General features: G+C 44.8%; 1 protein-coding gene across 4 annotated transcripts in view; it reads left to right on the top strand.

The window, feature by feature from the left end:
• SMARCA2 (SWI/SNF related, matrix associated, actin dependent regulator of chromatin, subfamily a, member 2) overlaps positions 1-23779 on the top strand; it is a 180653-nt gene that overhangs the window by 7600 nt on the left and 149274 nt on the right. For all 4 annotated transcript variants that reach the window (XM_042912649.1, XM_042912646.1, XM_042912647.1 and 1 more), the window contains exons 2-4: positions 7012-7272; positions 10765-10894; positions 17272-17658. In XM_042912649.1, the coding sequence (XP_042768583.1) occupies positions 7048-7272; positions 10765-10894; positions 17272-17658 (742 nt within the window). In that variant the 5' untranslated portion in view covers positions 7012-7047. The remainder of the gene's footprint in view (positions 1-7011; positions 7273-10764; positions 10895-17271; positions 17659-23779) is intronic.

Genomic DNA, 23779 nt, shown 5'->3' with positions numbered 1-23779 from the left:
CTGAGAAAGTCAGGGCATATTAAAACCCATCCGTCACAAACCTGGGGTCTGTTCAGCGAATAAGAGTCGAGTTTTACTGCGAAGTCCAAGTGTGCCATCTCAGCGAGAAGAGTTTGTAAAATATCTATTTCCGACTCTTAGGTGTTTAATGTACTAATAAAATTATCTTAGCAGACAGAGCAGGAAGTGGCTATCATTGATTCCTAGCAGCATCCCAACCGAGGTTGCCTCGCAAACGGGCCTAAGAGAACCTAGGAAGGATGGTTTGCACCTGTAAGGTATATACAAGCTAATACATTTCACAGTGGCCTGCTGTGAAACTAGTTTTTGTCGGTTTGGTTTTGACTGATTGCCTAGCCCTTCAGGTTCAACTGAGTGTTAGAAACGACCGTAATTCACGATAACCTTTATGCCTGCCGATGGACATGGGTCCTGGCTTAGAAGGATGTTCTGCTGAAGTGCTTTTGTTGTTGAGGGACTTCTTCTGCGTACTTTGGGTTTTCTCAGAAGCAGGCACCCTCCTTTAAAGACTTTGTCCTTTGTGGAAATGTTGGCTGTCCTCACGGAGGAGGTCTTGGGATTGTATCCCAGGTAGGCTCTCGGAAGAAGGCGACTCAGCAGGATGTGCAAGGTGATAATGTTAAGAGCCAGGTTCCTGTTGAGCGTGGCTCCGAGGATGGTGGGGCAGTAATTAGCCGCTACAGTGTGATCTTCTGTCCCTCTCTCGCACAGAGCTGCCATAGAGACTTTTCCAGGTCTGACTCTGGGCAAGGATGGTCCCAAAGCAGGTTATTTGAAGGGAGGGCAGCAGCTAACATCCTAACCTGTTTCCTTGACCAAAGGACAGAAGGGTTCACAGAAGCCTGACAAACAGAGCAGTTTTTTTTAATCCAGCCACGTTTTATTTAATTTTGTTTTTTTAACTTTTTAAAAGTTCATTTATTTATTTTGAGAGGGAGAGAGAGAGAGAGGAAGAGAGAGAGAAAGAGAGAGAGAGAGAGAGAGACTCAAGCAGGCTCTGCACTATCAGCACAGAGCCCAACTCAGGGCTCGAACTCACAAACCGTGAGATCATGACCTGAGCCGAAATCAAGAGTCGGATGCTTAACCGACTGAGCCACCCAGGCACCCCAAATCCAACCACTTTTCAAACATATTCAACTTTGAATGGGAAACTGACAGGAAGCCCTGGGAGAAAAATGTTTTCCACGCTCTTCTAGAGTTTTGGGTCCAGTACGAGTCATGGTTTTTTGTTTTTGTTTTTGTTTTTAACGTTTATTTATTTTTGGGACAGAGAGAGACAGAGCATGAACAGGGGAGGGGCAGAGAGAGAGGGAGACAGAGAATCAGAAGCAGGCTCCAGGCTCTGAGCCATCAGCCCAGAGCCTGACGCGGGGCTCGAACTCACGGACCCTGAGATCGTGACCCACCTGAAGTCAGACGCTTAACCGACTGAGCCACCCAGGCGCCCCAAGTATGAGTCATGTTTAACTTCAAGCCCAGCACGGTTTTCATCGTGGTGCAAATCATGCCGCACACTGTTTAAAGTTGCCTGTCCCAGACCCAGAAGCAGGAGGGCTTTGGTAATGTTTCACTGTCTTCCAGGCAACCTTGGTCTCTGAAAAAGAAACTTCTGGTAGATTTATTTCCTTTATCTTCCCTGCTGTTCTCCCCCTGCCCTGCGCCCCCGCCCCCCCTTCCCCGTTAAGAATGGCAGCGCTCTGTGCTCCAGTTGGAGAAATGTTGTTACTTCTTGTAGGGGAATTATCAATCCCTTCATGGAGAAAGCTACACAGAAAACGAGAAGCCCTTCAGGTCAGGAGATGTTCTGAATCAGCAAACAGACATAAAAAGAACTCTTATCTTAACTATCTCCTGAGCCGTGTAGTTCTCCCGTTAACAGCCAGAAAACTTTAAAAAAGACCAGAGCTGCTCTCGGGGATGTGAACTGGGCCTGATTTTTCTTTCTAATATTCTACCTTTGACCCGTACCCCAGCCTTTCTGTCAGCCCAGCCGTGAGAAAGATGTGCTGCTGGATTTGAAAACGGTTCCTTATCGCATTTGGTAAAGAGTTACGTAAGGGGTGCTGTCTAGTCGACGTGGTTTTTTGCCCCCAAACCCTTTCGTGACTAGAAAACAAAAGTATCTAGGAAACATTCATTCGTTCGTTGGTTTGTTCCTCATTCATTCATTCATTCATTCATACTTCTTTTTTTTTTTTTTTTTCAAGGCCTAGCTGAAATGTCACCTTCTCGGGAAGCCTCCCCTGATCCTCTCTTCCTTCCTCTCTCCACCCTGCAGGCCTGCCCTCCTGTCCTGTGACTGCTCTGGACAGCCTTGGCTATACCCCTTCTTGTTTTGCAGGAGCTCCCCTTTGTTTTTGTTTTTTTTTTCCCCCTCTCACTACTCTTTAAGGGTAAGTCTTGTTTCCCTATCAGACTTGCAGAGCCTTGGGGTCAGCCCTTGGGCCTTTTCCTACATCTTACCTGCCTCATGCCCTTTGGACATTGAGGACAGGAGGCCCTCTGGCTGTTTGATTGGACGTCACCAGCCTCCTTAGTTCATGACTCCACCTCCTATGATCCCTGCGGCTTCTCCTGTCTCTCCCTTCCTAGATTGATGGATCATCACAGCCAAATCCTGAGCCCTGCCTGCAAAATATCCCTCCCCTTCCACGCCCTTCTCTTTGCCTGCCTGCACATTGTTGCATTGCGCTGGGGGGGCCCCAGTGGAAGCCCTCCACCCTGCTGGATGGCCTTGCCTGATGGGTCCCGTGGCTCAGTCCCGGGTTGGGGCTAGAGACAGAAAGCTCTCCTTACAGACGTGACTTCTTTGGGCAAGCCGCGTGGTCCCTTCCTGACTTCCCGCCCTCATCTTTTCCTTGGGGATGTGACAAAAATGTATCCTCAATTGAAGTCGCTAATGTTACTGCAAAGCCCTTGCGGGTGCCTTTAAATATGACCCCAAGGGGGGCAGTCATTGGTATCCTGGTTGATTGCGGTACGACAGTAAGGTACGTATTTTGTCGTGGTTGTCACAGTTAGGCTGGCAACGCTTAGAGTTCCTTGGAGTTGAATTCCTATTTAATCTGCTCATGGCTGTGCTGGGACTTTTAGCTCAGGGGAGAGGGAGGAGGTTGGGGCTGAGGGAAGGTGTCTGTGGTAACTGCAGCTTTGCGAAGCTCTGAAGACTTTTATTTTAAAAACACACACTCCCCCGTTGTAAAGGCAGGGTCAGGACACAGAAAAGACAGGGTGTGATGTCTTGGCCAAGAACACAGCGGCCGGCCCTCTGGGGAGTGCATTATATGGAGGACAGGGGACTCCTCCCTCCTCCGCAGTGCGTGCACATGTGCATGGGGGCTGCCCCTGTGCCTTACCCTGTCCCCGCACCCCAGACACGTTTCCTTCATTGTATCAGCCACGTAATTGTGGAACATGCTGTGCTTTTCCGTGACAGTGTCCACCTCTCCCCTCTCTACCCGCCCCCCCCCCAACACAAAATAACAGCAGAGTCTGAGCAGAGACCTGTCACTCCAACCTATCAAGGTGAGCTGAGCCGTCCCTTCCCCCCTCCCCCCCCAAACCCGGCTGGGCCCACCCCCATCCCTGCCTGTGGGCATCCTGTCATCAGTGCTTTGAAGCGGAAAGAAAGGGGGTCCATTCCGAGGGATACCCGTGGCAATGTTGGTGAAGGAGACGCTGAGCTGGCCGACACTGGACTTCAAACCTTAACCACAGTGACTTTGGTAATAACCCGCGCCTCTTCCTGAGAGCCGAATGGCTTTGTAGTTTACACCCCGCGAGTTGCTTTGCGCTGTGGGCAAGTCTAGTTAGGTCCTCTCGAGGTGTGCCATAAAGGTGCCAGCAGAAACGAGGAGGGAGGGAGAAGGGGCCAGGGCTACGGCCTCCTCTTGGAGAGTCACTCCTCTGCAGTATTATACCTGCGTGCTGGTGGCCAGGCAGGAGTCCTGGGACAGCCCAGGTTCGGCCCTTGGAGGGACCCTCATGAAGGCCACTGCACACAGGATTGCAGAAATCTTTGAGGTGCTTTGAGTCCTGCACAGGCAGGTTGGGGGGAGCCTGGAGATCCTCCTTTCTCAAGCTAAGAGGAACCAGAAAGACTGCAGAGGAAAAGCACTCTGCCCAGGGCCCCACAGTTGGTGACGGTCCTGGAACGGGAAGACGAGCATCTGCCTCTCTGGATCTTTGGACACCCGGTGCCTTCGGAACAGCCAGAGTATCCCATCCAAGTAGTGTGGTTGTGCAGATTCCTGCCCTCCCTTCGCAGGGGACAAGGGCCCTCATCTCTTAAACTCCGCAGTGGCTTACAGCTATTTTCTTTCGTTGACCTGTGCTGTCTCACGGACAACATGCATCAGGCCCCTGCCTCGGAAGGTTCTCTTCTGATTAGAAAAGTTTCCCCCACGACACGTTCCCCTGTTAACATTCTACTTAAACACCCAGTACTTTTCCGTCCCCTTTTCTTATCTCTTTTCCCCTTTAAGAAGCTTTTCGTAGTTTCCTTTAACAAAAAATGAGGAGCATTTTTATGGGGCAGTATACAAGTATAATCCCAGCATCCTGCCACATTCCCAGATGAAAGCCACCACATATGCACAGAGCAGTTTTTCGGGAGAACGTAGATCAAAACGTGAAACGTGGAAAGTGGGGCTCCTGGCCGAGCATTTGTATCTTCATTGTTCAGACTTGGGGTAGGTTACGGTAACAGCTATTGAAGCCCATTTCAAGGTAAACCATAACAGGAAGTAAGCAATTTCCTTTTATTCACTAAAAAATAAAGGGGTGTATTAGTTTGCTGACATACATGAAAGAACATTATAACTTGTAGTACCTCTGAATTGACGTCAGCTTCCTAAATTTAAAATGCTGACTGGACCAGTGTATATGTGAGGGAGTGGCATGCAAAAAAAAAAAAAAAAAAAAAACCAAAACCAAAAAACAGTTACTTCCGCCTGCTTTGTTAATCACAAAGAATAAATAATAACATTTGGCTCTCTAGTGGATCCAAGGCTATAATTCACCCTTGAAGCTTCCCTGTTGTTTTAGAAACCACTTCAGCTGGGTTCTGAGTCCCGTCTTGGATCAGCAAAATACTGTTACAATCACTCCCAGGTAGCCTCCCACTGCTCCCTGTTTTGGCCCTAATTCATTTATCAGAATGGCTTAAATTCTTGCCTACACTCCTTGGATCTCTTTGTGTGAACATAGCTCAGGCACAGATTACTCTCTAATTTTTATTTATAAAATAACTGACTCTGTTAATACTTTGCTCCTGGCATTCCTGGGCTGTTTATTCACACTTTTTTTTTTAAATTATTAATATTATAAAGTTTATTCATTTTGAGAGAGAGAGAGAGAGAGAGAGAGAGAGGGCATGAGCAGGGGAGGGGAAGAGAGAGGGAGAGACAGAATCCCAAATAAGCTCTGAGCTTTTCAGCACAGAGCCCGAGGTGGGGCTCGAACCCACGAACTGTGAGATCATGACCTGAGCTGAAACCAAGTGTCAGATGCTCAACTGACCAAACCACCCAGGCACTACTACGTCTCTTTTTTATTGAGCACTTCCTACATGCGGGGACACAGAGGAGTGCAGAAGAGCAAGACCCTTGCATTCCAGTGATTTAGCAGGAGGTGAAAGCAAGCAGGGAGCTAAGAATGGAACTAATGTGGCTTTTCGATGTGTTTCCCCTTTAACCTCATTTCACCGCGTGGAAATACCCTGGCTGTGAGTGCCTGGGCCCCTATGGTTAATTCCACCCCTGCCGCTAAGCAGTGGGTAAGCAAATTCACTTAGGGTGTCTCATTCTGTGTTCTGGGAGGTTGTCTGAGAGCAGAAAAGTGTTTGCATGTACAGGTGCACGGGCCCCGATAACGAAAGGTCCAGTGTCACATTTCCTCTCACCAGTGGTCTTCATTGATGTCCATCGGAATCTGGGAAACAGCGTATTTGCTCGTTTTGGCTCCTTTCCAAGATGTGAGATGTACCCACACCGTGAGGCATTTCCCCAGGGAGGGGGGAGGATGCCAAGAAATCTTGGAGTGTGGGTGATGGACTGTTTGCCGAAATCAGAGCCCCGGAATTTCCACACCTAGTCTGTGCTGGGCCCGATCCAGTAGTCATGGATGACTCTTGTTGGGAATCTGGGACCACAGAGAAGCTGAGGATGAATGTGTGGCCTCAACTCTCCAAGTGGTCGGCAGTTACTTAGCTGGCAGGAGGAACCGCAGTTTAAACTGTTTCTTCTGATCGCTTCTGGTACGGCGGAGGTGGTGGGGAAGATAAGGCTGCATGAGGACTGGCTGCTTGCTCGGTGCCGGGCACGGAGCTGTTTTGGTACATGTGCCGACACTGCATTTCGGTCTCAGCCGGTGGTTGTGACATGTTGGGTATTTGGACCCATCTATCCATTTGACCCGGGCAACCCCCGCTTCTCCCTCGCCCCCCAACGGGCATTCCCTTTCACTGTCAGTTTCTGAAATTGTACTTCTTTCTCCTTTTAACTATCTGGGGTTCTCTGTGAAGTTTCGAATGCTCATTTACTTATGAAAACGTGTCTTGATTATGAAAACTTTCTTAGGGGTTTTATATTTTACTGGCTTTGGGGGGTTAATGATTCGTCAGGTGCCCAAGCCAGTAAGTAATGAACAGCATCTGTTGACTTCGGTAATAAATTTCAAACTTGTTTAGAATTCTGCTTATGTGTTAAATTTGAGTTTCTCCAGTGAGTCTTTTTTGTATCTTAGATGATTTATATCTTTCTGGGGAATCATTTAGAGTGTTCTTTTTTTTCCTTTTAAACAAGTGGTCTTCATAAAGACTAGGGCAGATGGATATATATCACACTCACTCAAACATCTGGACGAGACAGGGCAGTTCTGTTTGATGTTTGTTACAGAAATGGCACCATCAAATACTAACAACTGCTTCATTCTGATCTCAACATCATACTTAAGACATTCCTTTCTCTTTTCTTCTTTCCAATGCAGTATCACTCTACTGACTGGCAGAGACAGGAGAAGTAGATGTCCACGCCCACAGACCCTGGCGCGATGCCCCATCCAGGGCCCTCGCCAGGGCCCGGACCCTCTCCTGGACCAATTCTTGGACCTAGTCCAGGACCCGGACCATCCCCAGGTTCTGTCCACAGTATGATGGGGCCGAGTCCCGGACCTCCCAGTGTCTCACACCCTATGCCAACAATGGGGTCTGCCGACTTCCCGCAGGAAGGCATACATCAAATGCATAAGGTAAGAGTTCATTTTCTTGTTCACTCTTGTCTTCTGAGTCATGGATGGCTAATATCCCTGATAACCCCCCCTTCTCTCTCTCTCTCTCTTTTTTTTTTTCCCCTACTATTGTTAACAAGAGAATCAAGCTAGGACTCTGTTTTATCTTGTATGTTATTAAAAACATACGTTCTGAGGCTCTTTTTATTGTTACAGATGTTGTACAGGAAGATCAGATCTTGGGTTTTCGCAAAAGACTAGATAGAATATGCAGTTCTGACAGTCTGTGATTTGTAGGTTGCAGGTACCTTGGCCTGGTGAGTAAGTGTATTAGTGAGCGAGTCTTGGTTCTTTTCCAACCGTAGATGTTAAATAACATATCATCCGCGAATGGAGTTATTGAAATTGACCCTTCCCTAAAAATGTTGACATTTATTTAAAAAAAAAGAGATCCCATAGAGTGAAAAGAAAACAAGTCATTTCCTAAGGGATGTTTTTAAAAGACTGTATCGAAATAAAATAGTTTCTCGGGAATCCCTAAAATGCACTATGCTATCCCCGTGTCAAGTGGCTTTACTCTGATTTTGGAAGAGGGCTGGGAGTTTGCAGAGTGCAGGTCCCTATCTGTTCGTTTCTGGACTAGGGTTATAATAATCTTCTGTTTATGAGGCTTGGATTGTTGCTGCAGGGATGATCTTATCAGTACAACTTGGCATCAGGCCTTTGAGGGAGATGCAGAGAAGGGAGAGCAGCCTTTGGAGAAAGCCAGCAAGGGCCTGTGGGAGTTTGCTCTACTAGCCAGTGGAAATCAGTGAGGCCACAGCACGTGACCTCAGGGCTGTACCCGATGAGACACATAGAGGTTTTCCATCCCCTTTTTGGATGTCGTCACAGGTAGATGACAGGCGTGGTGGGGCTGCCCCTTGGTATAAAGTAGGCAAGCCGTGGAAGATGCTAGTTTAAAACAGAAAGATTCCAGCAAAATAAAGCAAATCTTTCCTCTAACTGTGTAGGACTATACAGGCCCATTTTAAGGTAAAGCATCAGCGCCCAAATTTTATTTATTTATTTATTTATTTATTTATTTATTTATTTATTTATTATTTTATTTTACAAATTTTGTTATGTGATGATTTTCAAATCAGGAAAGTAATATATACTTCTTTTGAAAAGTAAAACCATACTGAGCTAAAGAAAGAAATGGTTAGGGGCATGTGGGTGGCTCAGCCAGTTAAGCATCCAACTTCGGCTCAGGTCAGGATCTCACAGCCCACGAGTTCGAGCCCTGCATCAGGCTCTGTGCTGACAGTTCAGAACCTGGAGCCTGCTTCGTATTCTGTGTCTCCCTCTCTCTCTGCCCCTCCCCTGCTCACACTCTGTCTCTCTCAAAAATGAATAAACATTAAACAACGATTAAAAAAAAAAAGAAAGAAATGGTTAATCCTGGCTTCACCCCAGGTAACAGCTTTGTGCTTACTTTCCCAGCCTTACTTTTCTCCTTGTTCAGTAAAAGTACTGTGTAAGCACACATCTGCATATATAGGTCTGACTTTCTCTGTTTGTTTTTCCTTTTACCATAATCGAATAATCATAGCATCACTATTAATTACTCTGAAACTTCCTCTTTTCATTTAATGACATACCATGCCTATCCCTATAATATCCCCAGGTTCTCTCTCTGCTTTTTCGTTTTTTGGGGTTTTTTTTTTTTTTTAAACATGTTTTTAGCGTTTCAGGTATCTAAAGAAATAAAGCTGCTTGTTTTTCATATTGTCGTCTTTAGGAGACATATTGAACATACAGACATACTGAAGTCATTACATTGTCTTGTGTCCCTATTAAATTAATTTGGGAGCTATTATAGGTCTGATCTGTCACTAATAGGCCTTAGTCCAACTGGGTGAAAGAATTCCAGGACGGTTTGAGGCTGTCTTGCCTCCCAAATGAAAGATAAAGTGTGAAGGAAAGCTTTATCTAGGCTTTAGTATTATTTAAGCATTTAAGCATTTGAATGTATGACTGAGTGTTGGGTCCGTGGTAGGTTTTTGCACTGGATTGATTTTTTTGGTGATTATCTCTTCTGGTCCCTTCTGTTTTGTGACCTAGTGTTTTTGTCACATTTTCCCATACTGTCTTCCCTTCCACACACTGCCCCCTGCCCCGTTGATACTCCTTTTTGTTTCATTTTCTTTTGCTTTGCTGAGGTTTTTTTTTTTTTTTTGCCATCCTGCTTTTCCATAATCCCAGCCCCTCTGATGATGCCCTGCGTGGGGACCTGTTTAAGCGCCTAGAGTTCACACCTGCTGACCAGATGCCTTCCCTTTTTTAGAGTCCTTTTACAGGCAGCTTTGTTCCTTGTCTTTCTCCTCCTTCTCCTTCTGAGATTCAGCTTTTCGCTTTTCAACATCGCTGGAAATAAATAAACAAGTGGCCTAAATACATCTGCTTCTGTTGCCTTGATTTCTTCCCTATTATTACTATTTAACAGACTCAGAGACACTCTTTATCCCAAATTCTTCCCATTTTTCTTCTGAACATCCTCTTTATGGTAAATTTTTCCTCTTTTCAAGTGCGCGCTTTTGACTCTGCAGAAATTAACTTTCCTTTCTGTAAAACTGCAAACACTCATACTTTCTTACTTGAAGTCATTTGGTTTCTATAAACTCCTGGAAATCTTTCTTTCAGGCTGTTCTGAAAATTGCTCTTCCAGTGTGGGGAGGAATAGACTTTTCCTTTTTTTCAAACATATGCTCCGTTGCCCAATTCTGGATTGGATTAATGTCAGCTCAATGGCTCTTTATCATGTGCCTGTTACATACGAGGCCTCACGTCCTGTGAACAGTCCCTGCGTTCTTAACTTTTTTCCAAACTCTGCCTTGAAACGTTTTCAGGACCTCTTCTCTCCAGGGTATAGCTTTGTCCATTGGACCTTCCTTCCCTTGAAGTAGTCTGCTCCACTGCGGCTGTTCCTCTTTTCCCAACTGCATGGAACTTTCCAATTTCGACTTTTAAACTTTCCATAGTCTTCTTTCCTCCCTGATGGGGGAAAAAAAAAAAAAAAACTTACCAAAAAATAGACCATCACAGATGTTTCAAATAGTCTCCCTTCTGACTTTGCACTATAACTTCAATGTACAACAGGTTTCAGAACTTACTTAAAATGGTTTAGAAGAATAACTTCTATTTGTCTCCCTTGTGAGCAGGACTTTTTATCTATAGGCTTTTGACATTACAAAAAAAAAAAAAATCCAGCTGTTTACAGCCTTAACTTTGACTTACAGATAGTTCTGCTAGCCTTGTTGATATAGTCTTATTTTTTTGTGCCCATCTATAAAATATATGTAAGACCTATAATAATACAGGTAGTCTAGGTATAAAAATAGATGATTGTCATGTGAGCCAGAGAAAATTGTGCCACAATTTTGAAGACTTTAAACATGAGGGATCTTCAAGGTCCAACTGTATGTTTTGTAGCTGAAGTGACATCTAACTGACGTCCTTGACATGTTTCAGCCCATCGATGGTATGCACGACAAGGGGATTGTAGAAGATATCCATTGTGGATCCATGAAGGGCACCGGTATGCGGCCACCGCACCCAGGCATGGGTCCTCCCCAGAGTCCGATGGATCAACACAGCCAAGGTTTGTGTCTGCTCCACACCTGACATTGGCTCAGTTCCATAGACTTTCATCTTTCTTATTGGTTATTTAATTTATTTTTTTAATATTTATTTATTTTTGAGAGAGAGAGAGAGAGCGAGCGAGCGAGTGAGCATGAACAGGGGAGGGACGGAGAGAGACGGAGACACAGAATCTGAAGCAGGCTCCAGGCTCTGAGCTGTCAGCACAGAGCCTGACACGGGGCTCGAACCCACAAACTACAAGATCATGACCTGAGCTGAAGTCAGGTGCTCAACTGACCGAGCCACCCAGGCGCCCCTCTTATTGGTTATTTTAACTGTGGTTTCCAAAGAATGTGTCTAAGGGAGATCGAGTCCTGCAGGCTTCATTTCCCCCTTCCCCCGCCAACACAACTATGATTTATATGGACAGTTTTATTTCCAAAATACTAATAAATTCTACTAGCCACCCTGCGTCCAAGCAGTCTACAGAGTGCTTTATGTACTTTATGCAGATTCTTTCTCGTGATCTTGTAAGGTAAATTAGGGCACCCCAGTGTTACAGACGGGAAGTTAAAGCTCCGAGAATTTACCGTGTTTTCCTAAGTTTACACATCCAGTAAGTGACGGGGCCAGAAGGAGAATCCAGCTCTGCCTCCAAATGACAGCATAGATGTGAAGATAAGATGAGCCACCGTGTCCCTTGGATTGCATGCTCTTATGTTGTCTGTAAGGTGGCTTTTTTCTGGCAGCGGAATTACCTGTCGTTGCTGGTGGGTGGCTGCATTAGTCTCCTAAGGCCACCATAACAAATTCCCACCAACCAGTGGTGGGGTGGGGGTGGGGGGCGGCTCAGAACGATAGAAATTTATTCTCTCATGGTTCTGGAGTCTGGAAACCTGAAATCAAGGTATCAGCAAGTCCGTGCTCTCTCTGAAGGCTCTGGGGAAGAATCTTGTTTTGCCTCTTCCCAGCCTCTGGTGGCTGAGAGCTTGACACTCCTTGGCTTGTCGATCTCTCATTCCAATGTGTCTTGGTCTCCATGTGACATTTTTCCTGAGTGTCTGTGCCTGTGTCCAGATTTCGCTCTTCTCATAAGGACACTAGTCATTGGTTTAGGGTCTTAATCCATTATGACCTCATCTTAACTTGATTACGTCTGCAAAGATCCTGTTTCCAAATAAGGTTGTATTCATAGGTTCTAGAGGTTAGGGCTTTAGCATATCTCTGCAGAGGACATAATTCAACTCACAACAATGGCCAATCAATCTATGGTATATTTCTCTTCTCCTTGGTGCCTTCTTCCCTAAGACATAGTAAAGATACAGCCAAGTCTTTGAGTACAATGTAACCTGTTTTCACAGTCATTTAATGATCATTTCAGCATGCAAGGGCATGCATTCATCTAGGACCAGTTAACCCTAATATGTTGATATATAATTCAAAGTTTGTGGTTTATGTGTTGGTGTGCATACTCCTTTGTAGTTTAATATATGTAGTCTTTTTCTCTATTCATGATCAGCCATCCATCCATCCGAGGAGAGATTTTTTGACTGAGGATTTAGAGAAGTGTGTTCACAATTTTAACAGATACATAAATAAGCAAATCATGGAGGCATAGGAGTGTATCGTCATTAATGTTTAAGCAGGTTTTGAATATCCCAGACTCCGACCTGAATTTTGATGGCAGGCAGGTCTAAGGGTCACAGAGGACTCACCAAATGTTGACTACCATGTGTTGTCAGAAAAGCAGCCTGATTCATTGGGCCTTTTTGCAGTATAGGAAGAAAACATTTGACCCATTCAGTGTTCAAGAATGGATTTAGACAGCACTGCCAGGTTTAACATTTAAATATTAAGGAGCCAGGTGCAAGCCAGGTGCATTCACAGAGCCAATATAGACCTCATTTGTACTGTCTGGGAGATGTAGATGAGTGACATTCAGTAATTCTCGAAGCCAGGTGCTTGTTCTCTCTGCTCCCAGCTTTGCAGTACCTCTAGTCATAGGGTCCGAGCAAAACTCCCAACACAAAACACTTCCAATGCATGAACTTTACGTGAGCATTTTTACTTTTATGTATCTTAGAATTGCTCTCATTGCTTGGTTCCTCTTATTCCGCTTGGAATCTCCAAGACGTTGGCACAGGATCTAGCACACAACTGGATAGATACCTAGTTAATTTCATTCATGTAGGCAGAGAAGTGACCTGATGCATTCACAAGTCAATAATTCTAAATAGATACTAATTTTTATGTAATTTTAGGAAGTTCTAATTACTTGGAAATGTAGAGGTCTGCATTTAAATGGAATCAGAATTAGCACGTAATATTTTTCTCCAAACTAGCAAAGTGCATTGCAGGCTGGGGAATGAGTTATTTAAAAGCATAGTTTTGAGTAAAGTAGTATTGGTATAATGGAGTCTTATTCTATATAATGATCTAAAAAGAATTTAGACTCTGTAATAGCATGTCTCTTTAAAAACCCCATTGTAAAAAGCCATTTATAAACACACAGGTATAGAGAGGTGTGGCATTGATTGGAAGGCTGCCAGCTTTAACTACCTAGCAACATATTAGGTTATTTTAAGGTATTGGTTGAGAAGGAAAACCATTTCCTTCAATAAATACTGAATTGTGTACCTTATGGTCTCAGTGATAACGTTGTTTATTTTTAGTCCGTTGGATAGAAAAAGTCTTCCAAGGCAAGTATATAATACTTAATGTGTGTGTGTGTGTGTGTGTGTGTGTGTGTGTGTGTGTGTGCAAAGAGAAAATTCATATAAAAATTGGCACTTATAAGTTCAAGATTGTTAAAAGGAGAGATGTGACTGCTTCTCTCTGAGGCAAGGTGAAACTGGGGAGATATTGGCCCTCGAAGACCAGGGAAGTAAAACTGCCACTTTTGGACCACTTTCGAATGAGCAAATCAGACTAGTTCAAAAAGAGTACACTCCATATCAACACTGGGATCTTGCAGACGAATGTATATTCACTCTCAGGCAATTTCCTCACCCCATTTTCTCAACTAAAGATAATTACTAAAATATGTTATGTTGTATCATCATTTAGATTCTGTTTTTTCCTGAAGTTTTATGGAATGTAGGATAAAAAAAAATCTCTCTTTAGCTGAAACACTGTCACATTTTTAACGTCATACTGTGATAGAATGATTCTATTACCATCCCCTGTATTTTCTGGGGGGAAAAAATTCCCATCCCCAGTTTCTTCTTGTCACATTTGAGGTGAAACTTGGTTGCATTGACGAATTCTGGAAAATGATTTTTATTCCTCTCTCAGCTTCTTCCGTAGTGAATTTGAGGTAAACTTAATCACTGTCCCTGATGTAACTGTCTCACCTTCCTCCCTTGCTTCGTCTTGCCTGTACTCCACAGTTTAAAAGAGCAATTTGGTTAACAGTTGAGTTTAGACTGGATTGTCTGGTGTTTTGGGCCATTGTATTAGGCATCCTGTGACTTATCTTGGGGTAAGCTATAATTGATGACCTGAAGAAAATAGGAGAGACCAGAAGACGGGAGACATATGACCCATTTTAATGTAGAAGGAGTATCCCTCCTACTATGAAAATGCCAGCAGGAAGTTTTTGGTAGCAGGTTTCTCCCTCTGTGGTAGGTAGAGGGTTGGCCGAAATGGTGTCAGGAAGCTGCTTCCTAATGAACAAATTCCCATTTTGCGCCAGCATTACAATGAAGGGGCAAATGTAAGCCTCATTAAGAAGGAAGAATGTCCGGGGTGCCTGGGTGGCTCAGTTGGTTAAGCGTCCGACTTCGGGTCAGGTCATGATCTCGTGGTCCGTGAGTTCGAGCCCCGCGCCGGGCTCTGGGCTGATGGCTCAGAGCCTGGAGCCTGTTTCCGATTCTGTGTCTCCCTCTCTCTCTGCCCCTTCCCCGTTAATGCTCTGTCTCTCTCTGTCTCAAAAATAAATAAAGGTTAAAAAAAAAAAGAAGGAAGAATGTTCATGACAAAGTTAGGTGTATATTGTGGGTCCCATCTAAACCTTTTCTGTTTTAAGTGGCAGCATACTGGGCTGTACATGTCTGCTGGCCCTGTAGGCTGCTTTCAGGTTCAAGGGCATTTTCTTGGCCAACTTCTATGACTAACTAGAACCCCAGTGGCTGAGTGGTTTTGCATTTCCTTATGAAGTAGGGATTTGGAGAACAGGAGTCAGTGGATCCTCAGTGCAGAATTTCTCTGAATGGAGCTCTACTTCTCCCACCCTTTGATTGGACAGAACCTACCCTTGTCTTAGAGGATCAGACGAAATTTGTTTCCCTTGGCAATTCGACATACAAGAAGTTACATCCCTTTTTCCCCCTCTAGTTTTGCACATGGTGACAGTTGAGTCCCCAGTCACTGTTGGTCAGATATTCTTGGGCCTCTGTGATCCCACGTGGACGCACAGAGCTCTTTCAGCCCAATCCCAACGTGGGCTCAAACACAAAGCAGATGTCTAATAACCACGGGTGTGATGACCTTTATGATAATTGTGACTCAAGTACATTTATTAAAAGGCAATGACCTTTAATATTTTATACTGTGTCTTAGGACATCAGTGATTTGATTAATTAGCACTTAGTTTGAATTTGGGACAGGCTTTAGGATTGCAGGAGGCCGCCTTGTTCCCTCCTTCACTTCACCTTGGGTCTCCCTGCAATAGTGCTCGGTCATATGTTTTTCCAGGAATTCTTTGGCCGGGATATGCAGTTCATCTCCTGAAAATGAGTTCCTTGAAGTATTTTATGCATTTTTGACTTTTCTTCCCCAAGAAAAGTATTCTTAAGTTTCCCATGTAGATCTCTTATAAGCCCAAACAGATTCCTCTCATGTTTATGTCATATTGTAAATGGTTCTAGAAGGATTAGTGATACTTTCGAGTCTCTAACTTATTTTTTATAAAACCAGATTAATATTAGACGCTGGAGAGAACATGTACACATTGGAATCACACGGGCTTTGGTTTGAATTTCGGAGCTACAGAGATCTCATTGTGTGACCTTGGGTAACTCACTCACACTCTGAGCCTCAGTTTCCTTATTTAAAAAAAAATGAGGTGGGGGTGCCTAGGTGGCTCAGCTGGTTAAGTGTCCCACTTTGGCTCAGGTCGTGATCTCACGGTTCATGGGCTCAAGCCCCGCATCGGGCTGTCTGCTGTCAGCATAGAGCCCCCTTTGGATCCTCTTTCCCTCTCTCTCTTTGCCCCTTCCCCACTCATGCTCTCTGTTTCCCTCTCTCACAAATAAACATTTAAAAAATACATAAAAATAAAAATTTGAAAATGAGGGGACAACACATAGCCTCTGAGGATGTTGTGGGGATTAAAGAAATAATGTGTACTCCACTCCTATCCTTTTAATTCTCCTTACCATGTCTGTGCTCACACTAGCCTAAAAGCCGCTGGCCAGATCACCATGTTGCCTTCAGCTGACTTCAGTCCCTCTTACCCACAGCTAGAAGAGTCCCTGGGGACCAATGATCCCCCAGAGTCGTCACCGGTGACATAAGCAGTGACTGATGATCCTGAGAGTGTAAATACCTCAAGTTTCTTCCTCCCCCAGCTCCCTGGGATAATTTGGAGGCAAGTTATTTCACCTTATGTCCCTGAGCGTCTACCAGAGATGAATCTGCAGATACCCACTCTAGCAGCTGCCGTCCCTGCCTTATGCCACCTTTTTATACCCCTGCCAGTATCCCCGCACCTTTCGCCCAAATCACTCACACTCAATCCTTCCGTCAGGCTCTGTTTCGAGGGAGCGCTCAACTTGGGTAGTGCCTACAACAGTGGAGGCCCTCAATAATTGTGCATAATAATAAACCAGATAATCATTTGCTGTCCTCATAAGAGACTCTTCATTCCCTTTTGCGATATCGAACCCACCTCCAGGTTTTGTTCTGTCAGCTGAAGCCAGTCTTAATGTATACTGCTCTCCCCTGGTGCCTTTCATTTAGGTATATGGCAGCCACTGACAGTTTACCTTCTAGGACACATGCGGTCTTTGATCACTCGACATGTGGCTTCTACTCATTGAGGTGTGTTGTGACTTAGTATGAAAAAAAAAAAAGAATGAATGTAAAATATGTCTAATAATTTTTATATTTTGAAATGATACTATTTTGGGGTTTGTTGATGTCAGTGAAACATTATTAAAATGAGCTTTGTTTCTTTTACCTGTTAATGTGACTCCTAGAAAATTTTAATGTATGTGCCTCTGGTGTATAGAAATTTGATAATTCCATGTACTTCTGTGATTATTGAATGGTATATATCCTACATTCCTCTAAACAGGCAGTGCTGTTGCAGAAAATTATCCCAGTAGCCAGGAATGCCTGGCCCTCGGGGGTCACTGGGGGCAGCGTGTGATCTCCTCTCCTGTTTTATTCCAGGCTACATGTCGCCGCACCCGTCTCCGCTGGGAGCCCCAGAGCACGTCTCCAGTCCTATGTCGGGGGGCGGCCCGACCCCACCCCAGATGCCGCCCAGCCAGCCGGGGCCCCTCCTGTCGGGCGATCCGCAGGCGATGAGCCAGCCCAACAGAGGTCCCTCGCCTTTCAGCCCCGTCCAGCTGCATCAGCTGCGAGCTCAGATTTTAGCTTACAAAATGCTGGCCCGCGGCCAGCCCCTCCCCGAAACGCTGCAGCTTGCAGTGCAGGGGAAAAGGACGTTGCCCGGCATGCAGCAGCCGCAGCCGCAGCCCCAGCCGCCCTCGCAGCCCCAGCCGCAGGCACAGCAGCCGCAGCAGCAGGCCCTTGTTAACTACAACAGACCATCTGGTAGGTTAACGTGCCACCCAATGAATAACGCGGTACTCCGGCTCGGATAAGGACTGCTCCTGGTGCGCAAGCGCTGGGTCGCCCGAAGCCCAGGGCTGACTTAGCCCTTTGTTGTACCTCGTTGGCTGTCGTGTCTTCCTTCGCTCACTTGGCCAGGATCCTTGGGCTCCTGTGCCGTAGAGTCTGAGGCAGGAGGCGGTGTGTCCCCCGTGATTCTGCATTCTCTTCCAAGAGGTTCAAGGCCTGTCGGAAGCCCGTGCACACCGCCCCCCACCCCCAGGTTAAGAACCCTGCACGCGGTGCGTCCCATCGCCAAAATGCGCCCCCAGAATCCGGTCCCCGCGAGCCATCTTAGGTTGGTTGACTTATTTATTTCTACCTGGTTTGTGTTGCGAAAAGCATTGAGGGAGGCTTCCAAGGAGCACACCTGCAGTAAAATCATGGTCAGGTAGGAAATCAGAAGCAAAGGGAATAGAAATCAGGGTCAGGGAGGTCAGGGACACGGGCCGACAAGAGCTCCAATGGCTGTTGCCTCCGAGCAAGTGGACTCTAGTTTCCGGGCAGTCAGGAAAGGGGTGGGGTGGGGGGGAGGGTCTGGTACCAAATCCTCACCGTTTGGAAGCAAGTAGCTCACCGGTGTCTCAGAGGAAAACGGAGCGTTTTCTAGCATGAGGCAATAAAATAGATTCTCCGGGTGGGATTATTTTTTTTAATTACCGCTATTATTATTATTATTATAAAAGACACTGCGTGACAGGCATCAGTGACATTTGTTCATAATAAACCGAGTAACAGAATCCACATGGCCTATTTCTTATATATACCCCGGCATCAAAGCTTAAGCTGTGCTGTTATGTAACAGGTGGAGATGAGATAGTCCTTTCCAGGGCCTTCTGGTGGTCTGGCTTGATCCCGCTGATAGAATTCAGAGGTGCAGGAGGCTAGGGGATGAGCTTCCACGCACTTTATTTTCTCTGGCAGGCTTTTTTTGTTAACCACCAGGTAAGCAAAGAGTTTATGGTTCTGTCCTGATTAGAGCTTTGAATCCCAGGGAATTTTGAATTCCCAGGGTCTTCCTTGACGTTGACATCCTTCCTGCGAATGGTTCCCTCTCCTTAGGGCAGGCCACGACATGCTGATTCCTGCACACAATCGGTGCAGGAAGTGGGTACTTTTTCTAGGTTTGGGGACTGAAGCAGTATAGAAGAGTTCAGGTGATGATGATGATGATGATGAAGTACTCTGTTTTCAGAGTTTGTGTTTCTCTTCTGGTGGGGATAAACTCACCTTGTTAACTGTGGCTGTATACTTAGGAATGGATTTGAAAGAGTAAGAAAGGATCATGTCAGATTCAGATCATTTTGTAGTGACCATGGCGCTTTGGTAGATGAAGGATCCTATGGCACTGAACCTCTAGGGTCTGCAAACGTAGAGGAAAACCACGCATAAAATGGTAGTTTGCATATTTGATGCGTTTAGAGGTTTTAAAATGGCATAACTCCAGCTCTGGGGAAGGCAGCCAGATGAAAGAAAGAAATACACGCACGTCTCTGGGTGCATAGCTTATACTTAGGGCGCACCTACTGGCATGCCTCGTGCATCATGCTCAGCGATGAGTACTTTACATCCAGAACATGGCGAGTCGGGGCTCACATACCAGCAGCCTGACCTCAAGAGCCCACGTCTCTTAACCGCTGCCCCATACTGGCTCCCTCATCACAACGGAGCTCACCACCAGGGAAAGAACCCCATCCCAAACTCTGGGCACCAGATGCAAGCATTTTACTCCTGTGTGTGTCAAAAGGAAAAACATCTTCGCTCCTTATGTAGAGCCTTTTAACTTGCTCTTTAGACACAACGTCAAGGAAATTGGCACATCTTGATAACCCACATCTCAGGGCAGTTTCCAGTAGAGACGGAATGACAGGAATCAGATAGTTAAGCACCTCCCAAGAGGTAGTGGTGTGGGACCCTGTCAGTAGGCACCTGTCACCGCACCTCGATGCGTGTCCTGGGGTGCCATCTCATCACAGACCTCCATGAGCATTGGTATTTTTTTTTTTTTAATGACCTACGCTCAGCAGGAAAACATCCCAAAGCCTCCCTTAAGAAGGCAGGAAGGTAATCAATTCATTTCAGATACCTTTTCACCCGAAGTTCGAATAAGCAGACCCAGTGACGGAGTAGAACTTAGGGAACGAAGTCGTGGTTGTCTGGATGCTTGGGAAGAGCAACCACTCCATGCCCCAGTACAACACAATCCTGGGTGCGCTTTCTGGACCCTCTCCAGAAGAGAGGGCTCCGTGTCTTTTCTGTCTCCGATGCTTGGGCCTTCCCTCACCAGGCCCCTGTTGTCGGGAGGAACTCATTTTATTACTCACCACTCTTGTCTCGTGTTTCTAGAAAGCAGGCTTCATTACAAGTGAAAATATTAGGGCAGGTAGTGTTTCATGCCAGAGGGGGCAAGGAGGCCATGGGTAACTTTGGAAGAAATAACCTGTTAACAGAGCAGATCCATTTCTGCCTCTGGGAAGGGGCTTACACCTGACATTGTTGCAGAACTTGTCCCCAAATCTCAGATTTTAGAGGGAAATGACAATCTTCCTTGACAAAGACTTTTTTTGTTTTTGGTTTTGTTTTTTGTTGGGGGTGGGGAGGAGGTTGGCATTTAGGACAAGTCAAAAGAAGAATATTTTTTCTGAGTTAATATTATTTTTCTTGTTATTGTTTACCTCCATCCCTCCCTAATTAAAAAAAAATGTATTGTTGTGTATAAATCCCTCTACTAATATTTCAGGAAACAATAAGTTTTAAGTGTGTCCACTTACCTAGAGGTAGCTACGATTCCATTTTTCTTTTGTCCCACTTTGTAGCATTATTCATGTGTGAGGAGAATCTTTTTGGTTGGGGTGGTCTGCCTCAAACCTACTCCAGAGTTGTAACTCACCCAAAGTGGCATATATCATCATAGGCACCGCTAGAGAATTACTGGTTGACTGCAGGAGTTGTGCACTGACCAAATAATTCTTCAACCTTTGCCTGCTGTGGGCTCTGTGCAAATGTAACCCATCATCTCCCTTTTCATTTTGATTTATTTTTTTATTTTATAGAGACTAAAGCAAAATTAAAATTAGGAACTGTAATAAAAAAGGTTTGGGGGTGTTTTTTTTGTTGTTGTTTTGTTTTTTTGGTGTATATGGAGTAAAGGACCTTACGATAGAAAGTAAAAGTTTCACTGCCAATTTTCTTTAGTGCCTGTCTCTCTCCTGCTTCGCCCCTCCTTTTAGTATCTAAAACTTCTAGGTATCCTCAATGTAATAAATACACTTCATTACATTTTTTTTTTCCAACCCACGGAAACCACTTAAATCCCTATTTAAGGCACAGAATATTGAGTAACTATCCTAGTGTGCCAGAAGACAGTGAGTTCTGAATGAACAGAAATTCTGTACATGCGAGACTCAGGTATTTTCATAAGTTTGTTTCCCTGTTGTTTTGTTGTTGTTGTTTATTTATTTTGAGAGAGCGAGTGGTGGAGGGACAGAGAGAGGGAGAGAGAGAATCCCAGCAGGCTCCACGCTGTCAGCATGGAGCCTGATGTGAGATCATGACCTGAGCCGAAATCAAAGAGTTGGACGCTCAACCGACTGAGCCACCCAGGCTCAGTTTCCCTGTTTCATAACATCAGGCATAGGGATCCGTCCGAGAACAATCCCCCCCACCCCCAACACACACACACACACACCTTGGTTGCCCTGGGAGACTCTCAGGGACATCAGGACATAATACATCTGCCTAGATTTCCAAGGTGGGAGTTCAGGGGAAAACAGACACATTTGGAGCCTTGGCAACTAAGCCTAAATTGTTTATGTTGGGGGGCGGGTAGGCGATAAGATAGGGAATGTAATTTGTTTTGCGTTTGAAGATACCAGGGAGAAGTCTTATCGTCTGGCAGACCACGAGTGTCTATTGCAGAGATGGTTTCTGCCGATAGGAAGCCCAGCCAGCCAGGCACCTCAGGTGTGGAAGCCGCCTGCGGGACAGGCAGGAAGCCTGATGAACAGGTAGTTACATTCCAGGCACGTCCAGTTGCTGCAAGCTGCATTCAGTTCCCTGGCCTCTGTAAATAGAAGTTGTTATGTAATCTATTGGAGGGAGGGGAAAAAAAAAAAAAAAAAAGGCCCACGCAGTAAGTGAACTTGCGGTGTTTAGTGAGGAAAGGAATTTGCTTGTAAGTGGCTCTGATAGCAGATTAGCAGGAAGCACATGGCAAGCTGACTTATCTGAGTATTTGTGCTGAGTTGTTGTAAACTGTAGAGACATTTTGAAGTTTGCTGGAGAAAAGCGTACTCCCAACGTTGCCAGCTAATACGCTACCAAGTTTCCTAAAAGGCCTTTCTGTTGCCGTGGGGTTTTTCTAGAAAGCGAAATTAATTCAATTAGACTTCTTAACCTTTGTGGCCGTGGTAGCGGTAAGAATGACAAGAGCAGAGGGTGGAATCTACATTATCTCATTGTACCTCACGACCACCCTCTTATCCCCATTCTGCAGATGAGAAAACCGAGGCACAACTTGCTCAGGCTTACACCACCAGTAGGTGGTAGAGCTGAGGTGACCTGGGAAGATACAGGGTGTTTTAAACGTGCCCATTTCATTCACTGCAAACCGTAGTACTTTTCAAATTGGAGATTTGAATATGTAGGTTCACGTTGGGGTCTCTCCCTGCTTCTCAATTTTAAGGGTCAATCAGCCAGATAAGAATGTCTTTGGACTTAATGGATTAAAGACGTCTAGTCTGGTGCGTGCGTGTTAGACCTAGTTTTGAGTCATAGGCTAAAAATGACCAGAAGTGGAACCAGGGATATCCGACATGCTCTGGATACCTTCCTTTGCTGAAATGTGGCTTTAAAAATAGTGACTTGAATTTACCTCAAGGAGTCATCAGGGGCTTCCGCATAGGTATTTGCCAGCTATCGGCTAAAGAAGAAGGCTCCCGGAACGGGTGGAATGCGTAACCCCAGTGCCCTGTTATGGCTTTTGTTGATGAATTATTTAAACTTGGAAAGGAGGAAAATCCCTTTCAGAACTGAGTGTAAAGTAATTATTATCTTATCACTAAGACCCAAATTTTGTTTTTGTTCAAATTGGTAGTGTTTTTAGAGGGCTTCAATGTATTCAGTTGATTATTTAGCGTGCTTATACCAAGTCTTTAAATATACCAGTTTCCTGAGTCTACTAAGGAGATTTATAGAATCACAGAGAATTAAAAAAAAAAAAAGAATCAGAGAATTAACATAACTGTTAGAAATCTCTGTCTCCTCTCTTTGGACTGGATCATATCTAAAACAATCCCAAGGGAAAATCTACCCTGTTTTAAAGACCTCTAGGGAGAAAATATTCTAGAACGTCCCTCCATAACTCATTCCCATGCTTAACGACCCTGAGATTTAATGTTTAGAAATTGGTTTCTTATGTATGGATAAAAGAAACTCTAAATATAAATTATTATGAAACGCGATACATTATGTAAAAGACTTTCCCATTCAGAAAAAAAAAATCAGAAAGTACTTAGATGAAAAGAATCTCTTTATTATGATAGTACTGTCTACAATGCTTAAAATAGAAAATTTTTAAAAATGCATTTTTCTCTCCAGAGTTTTTCATCCCCCCCACTAGACCCAGGGGCTACAGATTGCCTCAGGATTATGTAGCTCTATGTATTTTGGAAAGTTTTACCTAATTTCACAGGAAAGGGGAAAGAAGAACAACAGTAACACCACACACACACACACACACACACATGCTCATGTATGTGCCCACGCACCTGCACATATGCCCACACACATGCACATGCGCGTGCACACACACACAACATACAGTTTCCTAAGCAGTTTGCTCTATTTTCTCACGTTCCTCATGTCAAAATTTTTGCTGACACTCTCCCTGCATTGTCAGTTGAAGCCCATTTCCAAACGGTATTTGCTGGAAATTGAATAAATATGTCTCATCTTTCATAATGTGTGTCTTTGTATGGTTAATTATTAAGGGGTTCTGAAGTATATAGACTATTATTTTGTTGCCATTGAATGATTTTAACTTTTCTTAGAGAAGATATGGCAA

The sequence above is a fragment of the Panthera leo genome, chromosome D4 (assembly GCF_018350215.1).
Source record: "Panthera leo isolate Ple1 chromosome D4, P.leo_Ple1_pat1.1, whole genome shotgun sequence".
Classification (NCBI taxonomy): domain Eukaryota; kingdom Metazoa; phylum Chordata; class Mammalia; order Carnivora; family Felidae; genus Panthera; species Panthera leo.
The sequence above is the reverse complement of the archived record's forward strand: the minus strand, read 5'-3'. Positions and strand labels throughout refer to the sequence as shown.